This window comes from Otolemur garnettii, unplaced genomic scaffold (assembly GCF_000181295.1).
Source record: "Otolemur garnettii isolate 467f Iridium unplaced genomic scaffold, OtoGar3 scaffold00028, whole genome shotgun sequence".
NCBI lineage: Eukaryota > Metazoa > Chordata > Mammalia > Primates > Galagidae > Otolemur > Otolemur garnettii.
Window position 1 is genome coordinate 12,338,612 of NW_003852423.1, and position 24,223 is coordinate 12,362,834.

The 24,223-nt window shown below is 35.0% G+C and overlaps 1 protein-coding gene across 1 annotated transcript in view; it reads left to right on the forward strand.

Annotated features, from left to right (window-relative positions):
* Positions 1-24,223, forward strand: part of ZNRF2 (zinc and ring finger 2) — a 98,531-nt gene that overhangs the window by 72,184 nt on the left and 2,124 nt on the right. Inside the window, exons 3-4 of the mRNA XM_003788548.2 lie at positions 13,093-13,198; positions 21,279-21,358. Coding sequence (XP_003788596.1) covers positions 13,093-13,198; positions 21,279-21,336 — 164 coding nt within the window. The 3' untranslated portion in view covers positions 21,337-21,358. The remainder of the gene's footprint in view (positions 1-13,092; positions 13,199-21,278; positions 21,359-24,223) is intronic.

The window sequence follows — 24,223 nt, forward strand, 5'->3', positions numbered from 1 at the left end:
TCTAAGGTTTTAATATGAACAATTCTGATAATTTCTAAATAATTTCTCTTTTAGTTTTTGATTTCCTCTTTGAGTCAGAAATTAATTAGAAAAATGTTTCATTATTTCAAAGATAAATTTTCGAAGGGCGAGGAGATGTATAATGGGGAGTCATTTTGATCTTGATATTAGAGATGTTACCTCTGTTTTTGAAATTTTTTGATTTTTTTTTGTGACCAGGTACATCATTGAGTTCTATAAATTATGACTGTAAGAGAGGTGTGTGTGTTTTCTATAGAGTAAAAACATCTTACTCTTTAAAAATACATGCACATGTGTGATGTGTATATGTATTTATTAGAAAAAATACTGTGTGCATGTATATGAACTCCTAGTCAGTTGAGTTTGGTTGTATTATTGAAATATTCTGTATTATTGCTTGTGTTTGGTCTATATAGTCTGATAAATTTAAGAAGTTTGTTTCTTCATTATGTCTGGTTTTATCATTTTCTCATGTCTAAAGTCTCTTAATTTGTTTTGGTGATAGTTTGCCTAGAAAAAAAGCTAGTTTTTTCTAGCTTTTATATTTCATAGCTATGTTACTTGCACAAATACATGTGATTTATTTTCAGTTTGAATTGAATCTTTTTATGGTATAAAGTATTTGTCTCTATCCCATGTATTGTGTTTTATGCAGTATTGTTTTGATATGTGCTTACTAGAAACTGTGAAGGGTCCGACCCTACTTGTGGGCTAACAAGTTAGCCTGCCACAGTTTCATGAATTCCAACAGAAGGCAGAAGACCCTGAGTCAGAATCAAAGAACAAAGAACTTTTTTTACACAGCAGTAAAAGTAGCTAGAATATCAGTATTTTCTTCTGTCAGTCAGCATTTAAGCCCAGTTCCCACATGGTGCTTGGAAGAAGGCCAGGTGACATCTATACATTCAGTGAGTTAATATGGCAGAAGAAGAACCCTGAGCTTAGGGAAACTGAATCTTGGGAAGTAGACATGTCTCTCCTTTTGCTGTGGGGAGAATACTATGTCTGTCTTCCTAGGCTGTTCTTTGCAGAAACATGACTGAGAGACCCAGGGAGACTTGTCTCCCCAAAGTCATTTCTTTTTGTTGCATTTGCCTATCTTTGCTCCTTTCTTCTCTTTTAATAAATTTTAATTTTAATTTTGAATAGTAATATGTTTATATGGTTTCAAAGCAAAGAGATAGAAAGGATATCCAGTGAAGTCTTCTCTTCCTCAGTCACCCTTTTCAGAGGTAGCCAGTACTACTAGTTTCTTACGATATTTAATGCATATGCAAACAAAGATACATGTGTTCTTCACACACACACTTTACACAGTGATACCATGCTGTACACAATTCTGAACCTTGAGGTTTTTCCGTGATAAAACCTGGCGGTTGTTCTACACGAGCTTCATCATTCTTTACAATTGCCTTGTATTTCACAGGTGGATAAGCCACAGGTGGATAGATGAACTGTAGGTAGATAAATCCACCTTGTACGGGGATGAAGTTTTCAGTTATTCCTGATATTTTGTATATGTGTGAGTATTTTTATGGGTTGTAATCCTTGAAGCCTTGATTGGCCAGGGGTGTATGTACATTTGTATTTCTGATAATTATTTTCCAGATTCCTATCCAAATATTCTGTGCCTATTTTAATTCCCACCAGCAATGTGAGAGTGCTGGTTCATATGCTAACCCACATCACATTTTTTGATCATTGCAAATCTGATAAATAAAAAAGGTATATGTGTGTAATTTTGGTGTTCTTTGTTTTGTTTTCATGAGAATGAAAAATTTTCATGTATTCTCATTACTTGAAATCCATTCTTGTCATATCACATTCTTATAGGCTTGTGGGTCTCTTTCTGGACTTGTTTTTTGCTTTCATTGCTCTGATCATTCAGTCCTATTTCAGTATCTCACTCTTCTAGTTAAGGTAGCTTTACACTATATCCTAAAATCCAGGCATCCATTTTTCCCTGGGATTTCTTCTTTTTCTAAATTTGTATGTCCATTCATGCTTGATTATTTTCTTTACGAACTTTAGAATTATCTTGGCTAATTTTAAAATAAAAATATGTTGGTTTTTAAATGAAGATCACATTCAGTTTATGGATTACCATTGGAAAATTAACATATTTAGTATTAGGTCTTCCTATCTAAGGCTGTGGTTCATGTTTCTCTTAGATACGTCTTATTTCGTTTATGCCTATGTATTTTATCCTTCTTATGGTTCTTCTGACACAGTGTTTCTCAACCTTCCTAATGCCGCAACCCTTTAATACAGTTCCTATGGGTCACAACACACAGGTTGAGAACCACTATTTGTGTATATGATGACCTTTGATTTCCCTTATTAATAATGTGCTTACCTGTCATTTGGTAATAGTTTTTTACTGTCCTTGGTTTTCATTGCATACAGTTAGATCATCTACATATAGTGATGGCTTTAGCTCCTGTTTTCCAGTTTTTATGCCTCAAATTTCTTTTACCTGGTTGTTTCTAGAACATGTTAAGATGTAATTGACATTCTTGGCTTGTTTTTTACTTTATTGGGAACACTCCTAATGTTTTGCCATTAGTGTATTGCAGGAATCTGTTTAGGAATTTTGAAAAATGAAGTTGGATGAGTTTGGGGGATAATATTTTTGTCTTAGAATCAATGTTATACTTGTTTCAGAAAAAAATAATTTAGGATACTTTCTCTACTTATGTTCTAGAGCAGTGGTTCTCAACCTGTGGGTCACAACCCACAGGAACTGTATTAAAGGGCTGCAGCATTAGGAAAGTTGAGAACCACTGTTCTAGAGTTATCTAACATTTCAAATCATTTAGGATGGTTCTCTGTGGAAATGTCTGGACATCGTTTGTGGTTTTTTGAAGACCTGTATTCTGTGCATTTGGTCAGTTGGCTAATGTGAACCTCCTGGATGAAGAAATTGATGTACTTAAAAAGAAAAGATCTGACCTCATCTGAGTCACCAAGACTGCAAATAGTCAAAGTGCCCAGGTCATTGGCAGCAACAACTCTGTGGCTTTTGGGCATTTTCTCTGTTCATTGGCTGTTCACTTGTTGCTTGGTATTTTCTCTAGTCTCCTGAGATCTGTTGTTCAAAAAGTATTTATTGAGCATTTACTGTGTGCAAAACACTATGCTACTTGTGGACATAAGCAAAACCTACAAGGTCTTCTTTCTCTCATGGAATTGACCCTGTTTGTTTTATACTGAGGTTGCAAAGCTTGGCTACATCTGACTCAGGCATGTTTTATTTAGCTTACATGGTACTATTTGGAAATGAGAAGATTTGCCTAAAAACTTAAATTTTCAGCTGCTTTAAACATGTAGTCCAAACGCACTGGGATTTCATTTCTATATAGCATTTTGCTCTAGTAGCAGCTGCTCCTGTAGAGAGGACATGTACCAGATTGGCTCCATTCTCTGACAATACCTAAAACCAAGGCCAAGTTGACCTCTATTGTCAACAATTATGCTTGTCTTTTTAAAAATAGTTAAGATGATGAACTACATCTTCAGGCTTTTGAGTTTGTATCCCTTATGTAATAGTTATCAATAATCTTGTTAATTATCTCTTAGCCTCTAGAGGAAGAGAAAGACCCTTATTATATTTTAGCTTCAACAAAGGCAATAGACAAGCAGTGCACAATGTAATACTCCTTTTCAACTTCATGTTAACAAAATGATAACTGTGTATGGAATCTGAGTTTATAAGCCTGATCTTTTTTTTTTTTTTTTTGAGACAGAGCCTCAAGCTGTCACCCTGGTTAGAGTGCTGTGGCATCACAGCTCACAGCAACCTCCAGCTCCTGGGTTTAAGTGATTCTCTTGCCTTAGCTTCCCAAGTAGCTGGGACTACAGGTGCCTACCACAATGCCCAGCTGTTACTTGGTTGTAGTTGTCATTGCTGTTTGGACCAATCCAACCGGGTTGGATTCTAACCCACCAGCTCTGGTGTATGTGGCTGGCGCCTTAGCCACTTGAGCTACAGGCGCTAAGCCAAGCCTGATAGTTCTGATGTAACATATAATATGTGTTGTTGCAAGCTATAATACTGTTTGAATTGACATTTTTTGGTTTTCTTCAATACTTAGTAAAATTTTGTTTATATTCAGTTAATATTTACTAATGCCTTTTAAATATTTTCACATTTGTTAGCTTTATTTTTAATCATCAGTATTAAAACTATGTGAAATATAAGTTTTATGACTTTAAATTTATTTGAAGAAAATGAGGCTCAAAGAGGTTTGTGACTTGTCCAGTGTTTCAGCCTATTCTTCTTCCATGAGACTGCTGTCATTTGCATTATCTCATTAGATCTTTGCAATAATTCTAAGAGACAAGTAGAGCAGGTTTTATCATTATTACCACTTCAGATTGCAAAAAACAAACTCAAAGAATCCTTCTTACCAATAATCACATAGCTAGATTCAGAACATACCTGCTCTGTGTCAGGTAGCAATGCTAGACATTTGAGAGGTGTTATTTAACACATTAACTGCCATGTCAGTTGTATTTAACTTACCCTAGTTTTGAGGCCAGGGCCTCATGAAGCATATATAACTCACACATCTCTTGTTTTAAAATTTTTTATTACAAATTAATATGATGGTATAGATGTTAGGTTACATTGTTTTCAATTCTAAGGTAACGTTCAAGTTGTAGCGAGCCCTTCACTCAGGGAGCGTGCTGAACACTCTTAACATTGTGCACCTTAGGTGAGATCTGGCCAAGTGCCCCCCTCCTTTCACCAGTTGCCCTCTCTCCTTCCCTCTCCCCTGTCTCTCCTCCCCTTCCCCTTGCTAGACTATATTTGTGTTTTTTCTTTCATGTGGGTGTATAGTTATTTATATATTGGTTTCAGGTTAATATTGAATATCTTAGGTACTCACACGTCTCTTGACTTAACTTGACCTAATAAAACACCATGACCCCAAGGAAAAAAACTTTTTTTCTAATGTGGCAATCAATGTGTTAATTCTTACCACTATCCTATGAGGGTAGGTACTATTATCCATATTATATTTCTAAATCAGTTGGAAGAGTTGGAATTCAAACGTAGAACTGTCCGTAAGTTATGTTACACTTGTGGATTATTTTATGTACTATATCGTATTACCCAGATTTTTTTTTTTTGAGACAGTATCTCACTGTGTCATCGTTGGTAGAGTGCTGTGGTGTCACAGCTCACAGCAACCTTGGGATTAAGCAATTCTCTTGCCTCAGCTTCTCAAGTAGCTGGGACTACAGGCGCTTGCCACAACATCCACCTATTTTTTGTTGTAGTTGTCATTGTTGTTTTCACAGGCGCCCTGGGCCCTGACAGCCCCAGTTATATGGCCAGTGCCGTAACCACTGAGCTAAGGGCGCTGAGCCATATTACCCAGATTTTATAGCTCCTTTTTTATTGCCTTTATTGGCCTACGTACATCGTGATTCAGTGCATACATCTAATTTTAAATATATGTAATAGAATTAAGCTTGAGAATCAGATGAGGATTTCCTTTTTGTTTTTTCAGGAGTATTGTTTTTCTCTTTGTAGTGATTCAAGATAAATGAACCTAAAAGTTTAGTTCTAAGTATAATTTATTTTATTCTTATAATCATTCAGCAGCTTTAAAATATTTTTTCCCTCATTTATATGGACAATTTATTTAAGAAAATTTTTGCTTAGAATTTAGCAAATCAGTGTTACTGTTTATTGATTTATGACAGGTAGTGGCATAGGAAAATTATCTTAGTTTGATTTGATGATTGAGAAATAGTATGTTAATCTAATAATTTCTTAGGTGACTTACATGACTAGTTTCAGCTTTTAGGTTTTTAATTTTATAAATGCTTAATCCTGAGTTAGCTTTTTAAGGAATGGTAGAAACAAAAAAGCTCAAGAAAGCTAAGTTGGAATTAGTGTGTCTTTCATATATTTTAGCTTTTAGAGTTTATAGGTTTGGTTCCATTTTATTTTAGCTATATTCTCCTTTAGAGTATACCAGATGTTGACTTCCCAAATATTCCCAAGTTTACAGACTTTCATGGAAAGAGTTAATAAATTCATTTCCTTTGAAGAATTAGTCTTAACTTTATGTTTCTAACAATACAGATAAAGCGTAGCTATGTTTTAATAATCAATTCTTAGTTATTCTTAAACTAAAGAAGAATTAGTAAAATAATTGTCAGTGACATCTAGGCAGAGAAGTCAAGAATTTTTAGTTGAAATAGAAAAATAAAGTTAAAAAAAGGGTAAAAGCTGACCCTGACCAGAAACTTCAGGTTTTAGACAGATTAATAAAGGTTATTACCACCTTTTTATTAATACACGCATATATATGTTATACTGAAAATGACAACTTCCCTTTGTGAAATATCATTTCTAAACTCCCTTATATTTATGTACAGTAATAACTCATGGATCTGTCATCTAAAATATTAATGTTAACTTCTTTTAAACCTATTAGAGATAACTTAATATGTGCAAGTATTTATTATTAAAGATGATGAGTCCCAACTTTTTATTCTTTGAGTAATTGCTTCTTACTAATGTTGTGAATTTTTTTAATTCTTGATTTCTAGGGATTATTTCACATTTCAGCTGCTTTTGTTTTCTACTGCTATCATTGAGGGTTCAAGAACAAAATATAAGTCTTCAGGTAAAATGCCTGATCCATAATAGTGCTTGGCATTGTATTTTGCTGAAAATATTATATACCTGTTTGGATGCTTGATCTGAAAATAAAGTTGTGATGATTATGAAATTTTCGCATGGAGTATTTTGGGCTGCCTCTAACAAATTCAGTCTTATTTGTTGGTTTGGTGTTTTGGGGGTTTTTTAATTTTTTTTTTTTTTTAAGAATTTTGGCTGTTTGCTTTTCTTTTCTTTTTTCTTTTCCTTCATGTTGTCTTGATCCGCAGTAACTATACGGATATGTGCTTGAAACTGCTAAATATTTTGATTTTGCATATTTGGCTGCTTGAATTTTAAGTAATTTCTTTGGACAGCAGAAATTTTAACAGTTTGAGAGCCTATAAGTGAAATACCAATTAACAGAAGTTTGTAACTAATGTATAAATGTATATTCATTATCTACTATATAGTTTAAGGTTTTATATTCTACAAAAGTTAAATTAAGAATTCAGTTTCTCCGTTGCCTTGGCCACATTTTAAGTGCTACTTTCATGCCATATACGGCTAATGGTTGCCATCAAGGACAACACAGATAAAAGAATTTCTTTTATTGCAGAAAGATCTTGTGGACAGGGCTGTTTTAATCTGTAGAGGCAAGTCACTGTTCGCTCACTTCTGATACCAGTTTTTTATCAGTTTAGTAATTCCAGAAGAGTTAAACTTGTGACCAGTCCTAAGGATACTTCTCTAAATATGTAGCCATCCCCAGCCTGAGTGTTTAAAACTTAAAGTTGTCTGAAACAGTTCATGTGCTTTGGTACAATTCTACTTTAGGAAAAAGGCCAAGGACTTAGCCTAAATTTTAATTCTGACCCCAGGACTTAAGTAGTTTAATATTACTTCTTTGAGCCTCAGTTTCCTTATGTGTAAAATAGAGGTAACAATAGCTACCTCATAGAATTAATGTATGACTTACATATATATCAAAACACACATTAACAAAGGAAACATTTGTAATGCTTTTAAAATATGAAATGAAGCCTAAACATTTATAAACTAATTAGGTAGTGTCATATGCATGGAATTATTCCCAGCCTGGCAGTTGTAATAAGTGCCAAGGAATGACTGGATCAGGAGTATCCCGTAAAGTTCTTGGTTGTCATAGTGTTTTTTGATGATATAACTTTGAAACAACTAGAATACAAGGATAGGGAGAAAAAGAAATTGAAAGATGGCCAACTTTGTCTTGGGAGAGGTGCATAAAATACTTCCTGATAATTAAAACTAGTATTTGTAAAGTGTTTTTGTAACATATGAAGGTTTTCATATAATTCTTTAAAATTTCATCTCTGTAATATTTTGAATGCTTTTAGTATACTAATAGTGAAGAACAGTAAAAGGAAACTCAAGAGGTTGACTAACATTTTTTGAGATTCTGTAGCCAACTAATAGTAATGGGAATTCATATTACGTTTTCACCTTCAAATGTTATGCTCTTTTTTTCTTCATGTTTTTTTTTGATAGCTATTGTGTTTCTGAGTCAGGTGTATATTTCAGAATCTCTAGGGATAGAATTCACGTATACATTCACTTTTTTTTCCCCCCTGTGTTGAGAATACACCCCCAGAAATGATTGTCTGGTGCCCACCTCTGGTTAAAAATCATTCCTATTTTCTAGTCCTTTAATTTTATTTTCCTGTATTAGTATATCTAAATTAATGCATAGATCATATGAATAAAACAAAGAGATTGATAAAGCAGTACACTGATTGAACTTTCACTACTCCAGATGTTTAGGAAGGAGATCAACAACATGTTTTAAAAAGCAGCACAACTTTGGTTTCTTATGCAGTCTCACACATCTCCATTGATCATTGTTCAGGGAGGATTCCAAACTAGCCAAGTATGGTAGTTAAATCTGTCAGTGTTCCCTTCTCTGCTTCTCTAAACTAGTACTAGTTTTAGCTAGTTTTCTGTCCCAAGGTATTCTAATCCTAAAGTGTAAACTTCATAAAGTGGATAGTATCTTAATAAATAGTTTAAATTGATTGGCTAAAGATATTTAATAATCTTAGCCCAAGTGTCTTTGAGATGCTTCAGTGTGCTGTATTTAGTGATATTTCCAGGCCTGTATAACCGTGAATGTATCACATTACTAACAATTCTTTTACATTTGTAAAACCTAGTACCCCTTGTGGAGGCAAAAACTCAAAACTTCCCTTTGAATGAATGTGTCATAGTAAGGGTGAGAGAGAGGAATACTCTAGCAAACTCTCAGGTTAGCAAAAATTAATCACATTGCACAGTGAGTTTTCACAACTGAAAATGTTTTCAAACATTTAAGGACAGGTTCTGGCTTGGCACCCATAGTTCAGTGGTTAGGGTGCCAGCCACATACACCAGGGCTGGTGGGTTCGAACCCAGCCCCGGCCTGCTAAACAGTGACAACTACAACCAAAAAAAATAGCCAGGTGTTGTGACAAGCTCCTGTAGTCCTAGCTACTTGGGAAGCTAAGGTAAGAGAATAGCTTAAGCCCAAGAATTTGAGGTTGCTGTGAGCTGTAATACCACACACTCAACCAAAGGTGACACAGACTCTGTCACAAAAAAAAAAGGCAGGTTCTGTTGGAAACAAGACTTTAAAATTTGAAAATTAGTCATGAGGTTTTGCAGTAAAAGTGACCTGTCTTCTGACTTAGTTGCTTATCAAAATACAGTTGAGCAATGGCTATAATATGTTAATTTTAATTTTCTAAGCAGAGATAATTTTACTAGAAGCTGTTTACAGTGGATATTGGGCTGCTTTTGCATTGAAAACAATGTAGTTTGGGATGTTTTATATGTAGGTGTACCTTTCTTCTAGAAAATACAGTTCTGAAGGGCAGTTCTGAGTATTTTTCATTAACTAGGGCTTAAGGGAGCTTATGATTAAAATGAATGACTTTAATACATACAGCATTCTGAATTGAACTAAAAAGCTTTTTTAAACTTAGTACCTACGAAACATCTAAGGGATAATTCTTCCCCCTTTCAATTTTAAAAATAACGTTATATTCTTAAAATCTGTATCATTATGGTAATTACAAGCATGTTGGATTTGTCTTTGTTGTATTATTAAATTTTCTTATAAATAGGATAAATTGAGACCATTTAAAATATTAAAATTGGCTCAGCATAGCTCAGTGAGTAGAGCGCCAGCCATATACCCAAGGTGGCGGGTTTGAACCCAGCCCGGGCCTGCTAAACAACAATGACAACTGCAACCAAAAAAAAAAAATTAAAAAAAAAAAAAAAGGCTGGGCGTTGTGGCAGGCGGCTGTGGTCCCAGCCAGTTGGCAGGCTAAGGCCTGAGAATCGCTTGAGCCCCAGAGTTTGAGGTTGCTGTGAGCTGTCACGCCATGGCACTCTACCGAGAGTGACATAGTCAGACTGTCTCAAAAAATAAATAAAATATTAAAATTATTTTTATTTCAGACTTTTTTTAAAAAATTTTTTTTCTCTCTCTTTTTATTTAAATTAGAGACCTCTATATAATAGAACAGTGGCAGCTTTGGTTTCTTTTTTTTTCTTCAAAGACTTTAAAGAATCTGTTGCAATAAAGAAGTGAAACCTGAATATAGATATATGTGGAAGTGTTGTAAGACAGTTGTTTTTCTGTCAACAATGTATTCAGAAGCCTATACCTAGTGTATTTCTACTCATTTACATTTGGTGTTAGGATCACAGACTTGTATGACAGAAATGTTTCTTTATTGTTTAAAAGCTGGTTTATCTCATTTTCTTAATTTATGATTAATGAGATCTGAAGGTTCATTTTTACTTAAATCTAGATGCATTGTTAATATATTCTAGAAGATGGAAAATGTGATACTCTCAAATCCATCATACACTTCTTTGTCAGATTTTACAGCCCTGAAAACAAGATGCAGCTTAAAATTGATGTTATGTCATGGTTTAATGGAAGCATTTTTTCTTATTTGGGGGTACATAAAGCTAATGGTGCATCTTTAAATCACTGATGTCCAAGATTTAGAAAAAAGTGGTGGTTGATTTTTTTAGTTTGTTGTAATATTTACATTTGCATAATTTTTAAAATCTTGATACAGTTTTGTGATAAAACAAAGTGTAAGTAGTCAGTATATACCATATTAGGAATTCTAGTCCTTCACTAAGGGTTTTTTTTGTTTTTTTTGTTTTGTTTCTTTTTTTAGTGTTTCCTTCAGATCCTTTTCTTTTTGTTCTCACTGCGATCAACCTTGCTAGATGCTTTGCATTAAACTGGTTCCCTAATCTGAATCTTGTACTGAAAAATACCAGAACAATAAGAGAAAAATAGAGATGAAAAGGAGTAAAGGCTTGGGGTATAGGGTAGGGTGAGGTGGGAGTAGTGGGTGGGTGGGACCTCCAGGTTCAAGAGAAGAAAAATGAGGAAAGAAGACTTGAGGGATGTGGTAATAAACATTTTCTGCTTATCCAGCTTTGTTTGTCCACAAATCTTAAGTCTGCCGATAATAATGTATTAGCTTCTGAGCTACCTAGTGGTTAACTAAAGTCAGTCCCAATACATTCTCTAGATTCACCTTTCCTCATGGTGCAGAAATTGCCCTGTGATCCCCTCCAGTCTTCTGAGCAAATCATCTGCTGGTACCTTCTTCTGTAGTCTAAATAGTATCTGTGTTTCCACTTACTGGTGCTAGGTGTCAAAGTAAATAATTAAAGTGAGGAGTCACTTCTTATACAATGGATTTTTCTATAAGGAAATAGAACATATGTGCACAACTAAATTTGTTTTCTTGGTTTGTTTGTTTTTTTTACAGGAGGTGTGACCATATCTTTTGTGTTATTTTGTTTTGTTCTGAGACAGAGTCTCACTCTGTCACCCAGGTTGTAGTGTAGTGGCCTCATCAGTTTATTGCAACCTCAGTAAACTTGACTCAAGCACCTCAGCCTCCCAAGTAGCTGGCACTACAGGTTTGTGACACCACATCCAGCTGGTTTTTTGTTTTTAATAGAGTTGAGGTCTTATTCAGACTGGTCTCAAACTCCTGACCTCAAGTGATCTTCCTGCCTCAGCCTCCCAGAGAACTAGGATTACAGGCATGAGCCGCTGCACCTAGCTCAAAACACTTAATTTAAAAAAACTTTCCTACCTTTCTCTGTCCTTTAGCATTCAGATAGAGATTGTTACAGTCTTTACCTCATTTGACTTTTACTTGCAAAAATAGTTATTTGTTTACAGTATAAATTCATATTGCATGTTTCTGCTTTAGCTTTCCATTCTGTAAACTTTCTGAGAATGTATGCTCTTGAACAGTTTATTCATATTCTTCAGTAATGGTATGTTTTAATTAATTCCACATTTAAAAAGAGTCACAAAGCATATTGGATAACAAACTTTTGGGCAAGATGCTTTTAAAAATAAAAATTTAACTTTTAAGTATAATTAAAATTTCAATATAAAACAGGAATTGAGAGAACAATTTTTTCTTATTTAAAAAGGAACTTTAGCTTTATAAAAATGTTTCCTTCTGTAGTATTTGAACACTTCCAATATTTAGCACCGTGGAGTTTTCTAAATACCCCGCAAGTCCCTCTGGAAGCCACTCTAATTGCTGCCTGGAGTAGGCTTGGCTTTGTCGTGGAAAAAGGAAGAATTGCTGCATCCATGTCTGAAATTTTCAAGTTTCCAAAAGTCTTATTCAGAATCTACACAAAAGTTTTGATCTTCCTTTGCATGTTCTTGAGTTAAGCAGCTTTTTAAAAGTCTCATGTAAGAGTGATCCTTGAATTTATAATTGTGTTATTTTAGAATGTGAAAAATTATAATCGCATTTTATTTTCATATCATTTTAGCCAGGCTATATTCTATAAACTTTTCTGAACTCTCTTGGGCACCAAACTAATACAGATTAGGAAAAGGAAAATGAATTCCACATTATAAATAAACTGACTTACTGATAAAATTCTAGAGCAGGAGTATCCGATTTTTTTTTTTTTTTTCTGCTGCACATTGGAAGAATAAGAGTTGTCTTTGGTCACAGAATGCATACACAAACACCGATGAATGATGATTAACAAAATAAATGTTCCTGCATACTTTTTGTGATACCAGACACCTCAGAGAAACAAAAAACCCCACAAAGTCAGCATGTTACCTCCAGGCCACAGGTTGGACACCCCTGTTCTAGAGCAAGGTCCTTTGCAGTTGGGGGGAATTCTGCACTATTTTGTGCTTTCTATAATGCTTCAGTAAAATAGAGATGGAAATGCAAGGCATTGTAAGTAAAGGTAAACCCTTAAGACACAGTTGCTGAGTTTTATATGTATCTGATAAAAAAGATATGCCAGCTAAGGTGGAATCACTACTCCTTGTATATTAATATTCACATAATTCTTTTTTTAAATTGATGGATAATTTTATTGGCCCGAATTTATTTTCTTTTCTTCAGAGGATGTACTGAGCAAAGATGCTGGGGAATGTGCAATATGCCTTGAAGAATTGCAGCAGGGAGATACTATAGCACGGCTGCCTTGTCTATGCATATATCATAAAGGGTAAGTTTCATTTTATGTTAATCAACTTGGTATTAGAGTAAAAGATTATTCTCCCAGTTTAAAACATTGTAGTTAAAGCTGAAAAGGTTTCTTCTTTGTTGAAACACCCCCCCACACACACACATATACACACTAAACAAAATAGTGGCCCTTTTCTCTGCTAGAACTAAGACTTGAACCCACATCTGTTTGTATCCGAAGGCTGCGTTTTTTTGTTTGTTTTGTTTGTTTGTTTTTGAGACAGAGTCTCACTCTGTTTCCCAGATGAGAGTGCTGTGGCGTCATAGCTTACGGAAACCTCCTGAGTAGCTAGGACTACAGACACCCACCACAGCACCTGGCTGTTTTTTAGACAGGGTCTCATTCTTGCTCAGGCTGGTCTCAAACACCTGATCTCAAGCAATCCACCCACCTTGGCCTCCCAGAGTGCTAGGGTTACAGGTGTGAGTCACCACACATGGCCCTAAATAAAAACATTTACTGTGACTCAGGTATCGTCCCTACCTTCTTGAAGCAGGTTGCCTCAACAACCTGTTGGCTACAACCAATGGCTCAACCTAAGCCTGTGACAACCTCATTCTACAATTGAGGAATAAGCTAAGGGGCAATAGGAATTTCTCCAAGGCTAGTGGCTAGTGCTAGTAAATGCCAGAACTGAGATAATAATAGATTTGGAATCTGCTTGACTCTAGGACCTGTTTGATTTCTTATAAGTTCTTCTTATTTTCAGAGCAATACAGTTAATATTTATGTAAAAGAAAAACTGTTTAAGGTAACCACCTTAAACATACCACCTATCCAAAAGGATAGGAAGGAATGACTTTCAAACCAATGAAAATAAGGTGGAATTTCACTTAAAGTTGGTGGTGGTAGGGGGAAACAGAGTAAATAATATAAAATGAGGCAAAAATAAATCCAAATATATCCATAATCATAATAAATCTACATAGGAATATACTCTCCAGTTGAAAAACAGAATGAAAGGTTGGGATGTGTGTTGATAAGCCATACATGTAAACCTAAGGCTATTAAAAAATGTGAAAATTAAAACACAGAAAACTATATTCATGCGAATATTAACTTTAAAAAGTAAACTTCACAGCAAAAGCAGTATTAGAGATAAAAATAGTCACTGTGTAAGATAAAAAGTATATAAAATTCTATCTTTTCTGTGTATATCTTATAACAGTCTCAGACTATTGGTAAAACTATCAAAAGAAATTCACAAATCTATGATTATAATGGGAAATTTCAAGACACCTTTCATTGAGTCAAGCTATACACACAAAAAATGAATCAAGGCCTATAAAAATTAAGCATTGCAGTTAATAAACTTGATCTAATGGATGTGTATGTGTATATAATTAGAGAATACATATTTTTTTCAAGCACATGGAGAATTACAGAAATTAATCATGTCCTAGTTCATAAAGCAAGTTGCAGCAGACTACAAAGAACTGGTATCATACAAAATGCTCTTCTCTGATTCCTATTAGATGTCAATAATAAAAAGATAAATAATCCTCACATGTACGTCTACATAAGTTCTAGATAAATGAAACATAAATCTTGGAATTTAGAATATACTTGGAAGTGGATAATAATGAAAAATTTCTGACATGTACGGAGTGATTTTGGGAAAGTTTATGTTAGAATAAAAAGACAAACTAGAAATGGTAAGTCAAGCTTCTTAAAGAAAAGTAATAGTAGAGGCCAGGTACAGTGGTTCACACCTCTAATCCTAGCACTCTGGGAGGCCAAAGTGGGAGTATCATTTGAGGTCAGGCATTTAAGACTAACTTGAGCACAAGATCAAGACCTCTGTCTCTACCAAAAATAGAAAAAATTAGCTGGGCACAGTGATGTGTTACTCAGGAAGCTGAGGCAGGAGGATTGCTTGAGCCCAGGAGTTCGAGGTTGCAGTGAGCTATGATGAAGAAAATGAAAGAAGGAAAAGTAACAGCATAATTGAAGAAAATGGTAAAGATTAGAGAAGAACATAATGAAATTTAAAGATAATACATTAGAATGGAGACACACAGCTTGGCACTCATAGCTCAGTGGTTAGGGTGCCGGCCACATACATGGGGCTGGTGGGTTCGAACATGGCCCGGGCCTGCTAAATAACAATGACAACTGCAACAAAAAAAATAGCCAGGCATTGTGTCAAGCACCTGTTGTCCCAGCTACTTGGGAGGCTGAGGCAAGAGAATTGCTTAAGCCCAAGAATTTGATGTTGCTGTGAGCAGTGACATCACGGTACTCTACCGAGAGGGACATAGTAGGACCCTGTCTGAAAAACAAAAAAAAAAAGAGTAGGAACCCATGCACCTTTTAAGTTATTGTTTCCTTTTGAGCTGGTCTGAAACTCCTAAACTTAACCAATCTACCTGCGTCGGCCTCCCAGAGTGCTAGGATTATACCCGTGAGCCACTGTACCTAGCTTATAAATTGGTCTTTGAAAAGACTAATAACAGGATTGTGTCTCAAAGGAAAAAAAGTAACAGCAGAAATTAAAAATAATAAGAAAAAAACTGTCCTACATTGACAGTTTGACAACAATTTATACTAGATATCCAAAGAATACCATGTTAAAAATTTAAAATTCTTCCAAAAAGTAGAAAAAGATGGAAGATTCCCCTACTTATTTTATGAGAAAAGTACAAACTTAATACCAAACTCAGACATGGACAGTATAGGAAAGAATATTAGAAAGTATTCTTTTATAAACATAGATGCAGAAATTCAAACAATATTAGCAAACCCAATTAAACAGTATACCTAACAATATAGATCTAAGATAATGCCTTATGACAAATTAAAGGAGAAAGGCCATTAAATTAACTAAATAAGTAAGAGAAAGCTTTTAGTAACATTTTATACTTACCAATACCAATGACTTTAAAGGACTAAGATACAAATTATTAAAATTATTAACTCAGCAAGATTGCCAGATATGACGTTATAATATGGAAATCAGTTGCATTCATATCCCAAAATCCCAATAAGAAAAATATTAACTTTTTAAAAATAATAAACATAGTGACAACAGAAAGTACAGTAGGTAGAGGTATATTAGGGATAAATTCTACAAAAGATACACAAGACTTTCATTTAGAGAAAATTTGAAAACTTTATTGAAAGATGTTAAATGTAGAGGCATATACCATATTTAGATAGATAGACTCGGTGTCATGAAGCTGTAATTTGATCACACATTAGTCTAAATAGTTAATACTCCTCAATCAAACTTCAACTAGTTTTTTTCTATAATTTGACATTGATTCTAAAAATACATAAGGATCAAAGGGTAGAGGGCCAAGAATAGTCAAGACACTACATGAAAAAGAACATTATGTTGGCAGGACTTGTCTTGTATGAGTTTATTATAAGACCATGTTAATTAAGACGGTATGGAAATGGGAAAGGCCAGCCAATGGGACAGAATGTAGTTCATAGACATTAGTACCTGTATGTTGGTTAAAAGCATGGACTCCAGAGTTAGGACTCTCAAGTTTTGATTTTCAGTCCTTCTGTTAATTTACTGTATTGATCTTGACCAAGTTACTTTCTCAGTCTACAAGATTAGAAAATAATAACCACATTTATAGAGTTAAGAGTTAAAACGAGCTAAGTTTTGGCATATAATAGAGGCCATATAAATGTTTGTTGAATAGAATAAATGAAAATAATGATTTGCTAGAGATGGGCCTTGCTGTTTAGTAGACAGGGAATGAACTGTTCAGTAAACAGTTCTGGGATCAGTTGGTTATTGATATGTGAATCTCTGTCTTAGATTTGAAATAAACATCAATTCCAGGTTAATTGAGGAAAGAAAATCAAAAAGTAGTGAGGAAAGAAAACAGGGAAATGTTTTTGACCTTTTGGTAAGAAATTATATTTTATCTAAAATACACCCTCCCCCCCGAAAAACTTAAAGATTGATAAATTTAGCTATATTAAAATTTAAAACTTATTTGTTTCATGATACTGCAAATCAACCAACAACACAGCTTTAGACTGAGATTGTTTTTCATGACAATAAAGGTTTGGTATCTGAAATAGTAATCTCCTTCATTGATTTTCTGTAATGCAGTTAACTCATTGCATTTGATAAACAGGAGAGTGAAGACAATATAATGACATGGTCTTATTGGTTGATACAAAGTATTTCCCAGCACATTAATGTTTTGCTCCACTGAATTAACAGCAAGACAAAAGCACATATGCTAACACAGTAGGCTGTGCAAGACTATGGTATTATAATGAATTCCATTTCTGTATATTCTTGCCTTAAGTTTATAGTAAAGGCTGTGGCCTTTATTTATTTCTTATTTATTTTTGTTTATTTATTTATTTGTTTGAGGCAATCTCACTTTGTCACCCTTGGTAGAGTACCGTGGCATCATAGCTTACAGCAACCTCCAACTCTAGGGCTCAAGTGATCCTATTGCCTCAGCTTTCCAAGTAGCTGGGCCTATAGCGCCTGCCACAACAACACTGAGCTATTTTTAGAGAGGGTCTTGCTCTTGCTCAGGTTGGTCTTGAACTCCTGAGCTCAAGCAGTCCACCCACCTCGGCCTCTTAGAGTGCTGGGATTATAGGCACGAGCCATCGCACCTGCCTTTGTTTTGTAGGTGCTTATTTCGCAGTTCTCTTGTTTTGTGCATTGGCTTTTGTCTCCATAACTCAGCAGTCTTGATCCTCCTTCAACTTCACCATTTTTAAAAGCATATTTATAAGGAATAAACATGTCTTTGTTCTGGTTATAAAACTGTGTTATTTGAGTGATCTGCCTTTAAACTGATTTTCCCCCATAATTCCTGTTACTTTTTTTTTTTTCTCATTTTGTCGCCCTCAGTAGAGTGCCATGGTGTCACACAGTTCACAGCCACCTCCAACTCCTGGGCTTAGGCAATTATCTTGCCTCAGCCTCCCAAGTAGATGGGACTACAGGAGTCTGCCACAATACCTGACTATTTTTTTGTTGCAGTTTGGCCAGGGCCAGGTTTGAACCCGCCTCCCTCAATATATGGGGCCGGCGCCCTATCCACTGAACTGCCCAATTCCTCTTACTTTGCAATTTTGTGGAAAGCAAGGTTTATCACAAACATGAATATTGAATTATAGCTGAAATACCTGTATGATAGCAAATCTGTAAGAAAAAGACAAATCAAATAGAAAATTTGGCCAAAATTGAGGAAACCCCAAATAGTCAAAAATATACAAATACAGATATACACTTTGTGGATAACTATAATAGCTATGTGTAGTACATATCTTAAGTCAGTAATTTCACCTTTAGAAATTACCTAGAGAAATTTCATCTATAGAGAAATTCTCAATCTTTTGCTCTAAGACAGTGTTGCAAACCAAAGTGCAGCTCCAAAAGGACCTAAGTAGCTTGTGCCAAAATATAAATTAGCACAATGCTTCATTCATTGAGAAAGTCTTACTATGATTTTTTTTTTTTTTAAGTCAATTGTTAGGGCCAGGCCAGGTGGCTCATGGATTGTGTAATCCTCGCACTCTGGGAGGCTGAGGCAGGTGGATTGCTTGCGCTTAGGAGCTCGAGACCAGCCTAAGCTAGAGTGAGACCTTGTCTCTAAAAATAGCTGGGCATTATTGGGGCACCTGTAGTTCCAGCTACTTGGGAGGCTTGAGGCAAAGAGGATCACTTGAGCCCAAGAGTTAGAGGTTGCTGTGAGCTATGATGCCACCTCACTCTACCAAAGGTGACAAAGTGAGACTGTCTTGAAAAAAAGTCACTTGAAACAGTGATTGGTCACAAAACTAATTTATGTTCTGGGGCTATAATCCCAGCATTTTGGAAGACTGAGGCAGGAAGATAGTTTGAGACTAAGAGTTTCAGACCTACCTGAGCAACATAGCAAGACCCCAATTTACAAACAATAAAAAAATCAAAAATTTATATTCTGGTGCAAGCTCAAAGAATTTTAATAGCATAATTGAAAATTTTCATTGGTAAAAAAATGGATATATAAATTGTGGCATACTTAATATGGTGGAATACTATACATAATGAAAATATCAAAATGAGACATTTACTTACGAACAATTGCAAATCTCAAACAAATTGAGTGGCAGAAGCAAATTAGAAAAGATGTAATGCCATTTCATGGTAGCATTTATATAAAAATTAAAACATGAGAACAGTGCTATATGTTGTTTTAGGATACAGACATCCAGTTATGGAGTAAGAAAATGCCTAAGAATGAAAAGAATGATTTCCCTTTGGGACTGTGAGAAGCATAACAATAAAAATAGTTTAGAATGGAACATACATGGATTGATAGCAGAACATATGAAAAGGTCCTATGGTTTTAAATGATTACTTCTCATGATGAGCCAGAGGTTCATGGTTTTAAAATAAGAAGCACCCATTTTAGGTTATACATAGCTGCTATTCAGATGTGAATTAACACATCTGGAGTATTTTGTTTGATTCTAAGTACTTCATATTAAGAGGTATTTTGGTAGACTAGGGCATTCTTAGAGCTCTAGAGCAGGCTGAAAACAATTTCATCCCCAAATTGGGAATTTATTTAGAGAATAAAAGTCTTAATGACAACAGAAATTTAGATATTTGAGGCCAGCACAGTGGCTCGTATAATTCTAACACTCTGGGAGGTTGAGGCAGGAGGATTCTTTGAGCTCAGGAGTTTGAGACCATCCTGAACAAGGACAAGACCCCTATTTCTACTAAAAATAGGAAAATTAGCCACACATTGTGGCAGGAGCCTATAGACCCAGCTGCTCAGGAGGCTGAGGCTGGAGGATCCCTTGAACCTAGTAGTTTGAGGTTGCTATGAGCTAAGCTGACATCATTCTAGTCTGGGGCAACAGAGTGAGACTCTGTCTCAAAAAATGAAAGAAAGAAGAGAAAGGAAAGGAAGAAATTAAGATATTTGAAAGAAGGTGGATAAGGTACTTCACCTCTTTTTAATTTCATCTATCAATTTCACCTACCAACCCATGTATCAGGATAGAAGAGTGATAAATATTAATTTTGCCCTTCAGCATATGAGCCAAACCTTGTGGCTTTGTGGCGTATGCAAATTTGGCATATTTCATGAATGAAAATGTTGAACAGTATGAATCCTAGTAGGATAACTCACTGGTAGGCAAGTTGCTTAACCTTTCAAGACCTATATAGCTCTGTAAAATAGAACTTCATATGATGATGGAAACATTTTGTATCTACTGTCCAGTAGAGAAGCTGTGAGCCATGTCACCACTGAGCATTTGAAATAATATGGCTAGTGTGACTGAGGAACTGTATTGCAGGGTGGGATAGAATTAAAATAAATATTTAATGATCATACATAAATATGATCTCTTTAAAATGTGATGAAATTTTGGCAAGGATTAAAATTTAAAAGCTATTTTTTATTATGTTGATAGGTGAAACGAATAAGTTGGTATATGTATAAATAACTATTATATTCATTTATACATATAAAAAGAGAAATATGGGCAGCACCTGTGGCTCAGAGAGTAGGGTGTCGGCCCCATATGCCAGAGGTGGCAGGTTCAAACCTAGCCCCAGTCAAACTGCAAAAAAATAGACGGGTGTTGTGGCAAGTGCCTGTAGTCCCAGTTACTCGGGAGGCTGAGGCAAGAGAATCGCTTAAGCCCAAGAGCTAGAGTTTGCTGTGAGCTCTGATGCACAGAACTCTACCGAGGGTGATAAAATGAGAGAGACTCTGTCTCTAAAAAATAAAATAAAAAGAGAAATATCTATCTAAATTTGTCACTATATTTTGAATATTGGTAAAGTGATAGTTTTTTAGCTTGTCTCTTGGGGGATAGTTTTGTTTGAATTTTAAAGTACTTCATAGCATAATTTTGCAAAGATTTTTTTCCTTAATGGCTTAAAATAATTAAAATGTAATAAATATATTCTTATCTTACATTTGCCACATATTACCATTAAAAATAACTGATTTTTTTTTTCTACAAAGATATATTAAAGACAAGAAGTAAGCATTTTATATTGTGGCTGTGATGATAAACATAATTAAATGTATTTCATTTTTCTGATTTTGTTCTTTTCTAGCTGCATAGATGAATGGTTTGAAGTAAATAGATCCTGCCCTGAGCACCCTTCCGATTAAGCATCAGATAATGGTTTTATAGGTAATTCTTTCTTTTTGTTGTTTTAATTGCTTTTTAAGGTATTACTCTGAATTATACATTCTTAACCTTTGTTTTTATTCATTGAAGCATGCGCATGTATGTATGCATGTACATACTTTCTGACACTTTTATTAGGCTACTACATAGAAAACATTTAAAAATACATTAAAAACAACTTTAATCTTGCTGAGTCATATGGCAAGAAATTGCTACATTCTTGTTATTTTAAAACACATTTGCTTATTTAATTTTAACACTAAACAAAACCCGCGTATGATGTTATTTTCCCAGTGAGAAACCTGAGGGTCAGAGTAGTTAAGTTCCATGACTTTAAAGAAGTGAGTAGTACCAAACTCATCAAGGAGCGGGGTAAAAAAAGCAGGTTGCATCAAGAGTCCAAGGTCATGCAGTTTAGCCAATAGAATCAAATTCTTGTCCTAACTTCCCAGCTGTGTTCTTAGGTAATATGGTTCTGATCATTTAACATTATGTGCCACATATTGTTCTACAACATTTTATATTCGTTAATGACTCATCTAATTGGTATAACAATCTTTTGAGCTCAGTATTACTATTCCTATTATGCAGATGAAGAAATTACGTATAGAAAGTTTATAAAACTTGATTTGTGAAGGTCAAATAACTACTTTGTTGGAGGACATATGATTTTAACCCAGGCATTCTGGCTGCACGGACTGTTCTTAGCAATTTTACTATGATTAATTAGGAGCATTTTCTTTTAAAAGTTAGATCTTGGATTCATTCATTCAATTTAATCATTCACCTTAGCATGTCCTTAACATGTGCTGCAGTGCTTGTCTATGTAATGGGCAAAAAATAAAATTGAATTGAGTTTGAAGACTGAATAAGGCATAGTTTTGCTCTACTGATTTAGCTTATTCATTTTTTTTGTATTATCTGAAAATGTTTAGTGAATTAAATGATAACCTCATTTGGATATTGCTTTTTTTCATATTTCACGAAGTCAATTAAATGGCATCATTTCGCTTTGAAAAAATAAAGATTAACTTAGTTGCTGTCTTTAAATGTATGAAAAGATTTGCAGAAATGATATAAAGCACTGGATTCTTACATCAGAGCAGAACATTTTAGCTAATCCTGGAATTGTTTCTAAAGGCGTTCAGAGACTCACGACAGTAACAGACAACGTGGAAGGCTGAGACTGAAGACAGGGAACAAGAGCAGTTAATGTCCTGAGGTCTAGTCCTGTGCTATCCCTAAATTTGCTCTTATTTCAATAACTTTTGCTCTTAAACTTGAGAGTGTAAGTCTTGAGGTAATAAATATACCCAAGGAATTCTATTGCTTTATTGATGAGGATAATTTAAGATCAGCACATGAGAATATTGACAAAAGAGATTTGAGGTAACTTAAAGCAGCCATAGCAACTAAAATGATAACTGCAATTGAGTGAAATCTCTGTCATATTAAAAGCAGGGCTGTTTGTGTGAAATGTGAAAGCCCTGGTAAACTGTAGAGCAGGGGTCCTCAAACTTTTTAAACAGGGGGCCAGTTCACTGTCCCTCAGACCGTTGGAGGGCCGGACTGTGAGCCCCGGGACGAGTCGGCGGCTAAGCAAGACAGGCAGCGGTGGCAAAAACACCCAGCGGGCCAGATAAATGTCCTAGGCAGGCTGCGTGTGGCCCTTCAGCCATAGTTTGAGGACGCCTGCTGTAGAGTATTAAAAGACTATCAGCTTTTGAACCTTTTACTGGTGGTAAAGGTTCAAAAGCTGATAGTTGGAAAAGGTTCTTTGAAGAGAAAAATGCGTTGGAATGCCTTTATTGTGAGTTTGTGTCTGAGCCTGTGAAATGAACTGTGCTTAAAATTATAGAAGCATTTTAAGAGAAGACCTAAAATCCCATGCTAATAAAATGAAATTTCAATTATAGTATTTTGTATGCCACAGTAACGTGTCTCCTTCACCTATAGGTATCTTTAAAATTTAGAGTCTGTCTTGGTACATTTGGGCTGCTATAAGAAAACACCTTAGGTAATTTATAAACGACAGAAATTTATTGCTCACAGTTCTGGAGGCTGGAAGGTCCAGGATCAAGGTACTAACAGATTCAGTGCCCCCTGAGAGCTCCTTCCTCATTTACAGTACCTACTGTGTGTCCTCACATGGCAAAAGAGGCAGCAGACTCCCTTAACCCTCTTTAATAGGAACTCTAATCACGTTTATGAGAGCAGAGTCCTCTTGACCATATCACCTCCCAGCAGTTCCACCTTTTAATACTCTTACAGTGGAATTTACAAATTTGTGGAGGGAACACACATTCATGTAGATTTGGTAAATTTTTTTATGGTGTGGAAGTTTTTCTTTTATCATTCAAATAGCTAAATTTTTCCTTTAGTGTCACAGTGATCTGCTGGGATATGTAGAACACACATCTCATCTCATAGTCAAAATATATATATGTCTGTTGGTCTTATATAGCATTTTCATTTTCTTCTGTTACATGTCACCATTTTCTTTTCCTTTTTATATATAGAAGGTGAATTTGCAGCTAGTCTACTGTATAGAGCAGGTTGAACTGCTTAGCACTCACAGAAATCGGAACCAATGAGATCTGACTCTAGGGGCCTTGAAGAGTCATTTTTAAGAATTTATGGATATGAAATATCTTAACTCTTTCACATTTTTTGCTTCTGTCCTGACTACTCTTATTTGTCAAATATATTCTTTGTATACTGTAGGCAGTCTTACATTAACAACGTGGATTTCAAGAGGAATCAGTATTGTTAAAAACTATTTTTAAAATGGCAACAAAGCCTAGTATTTCTGTTATCCTTCAGCATAAGAATTTAATAATCAACTCCAAATAGAAATACATGACTATT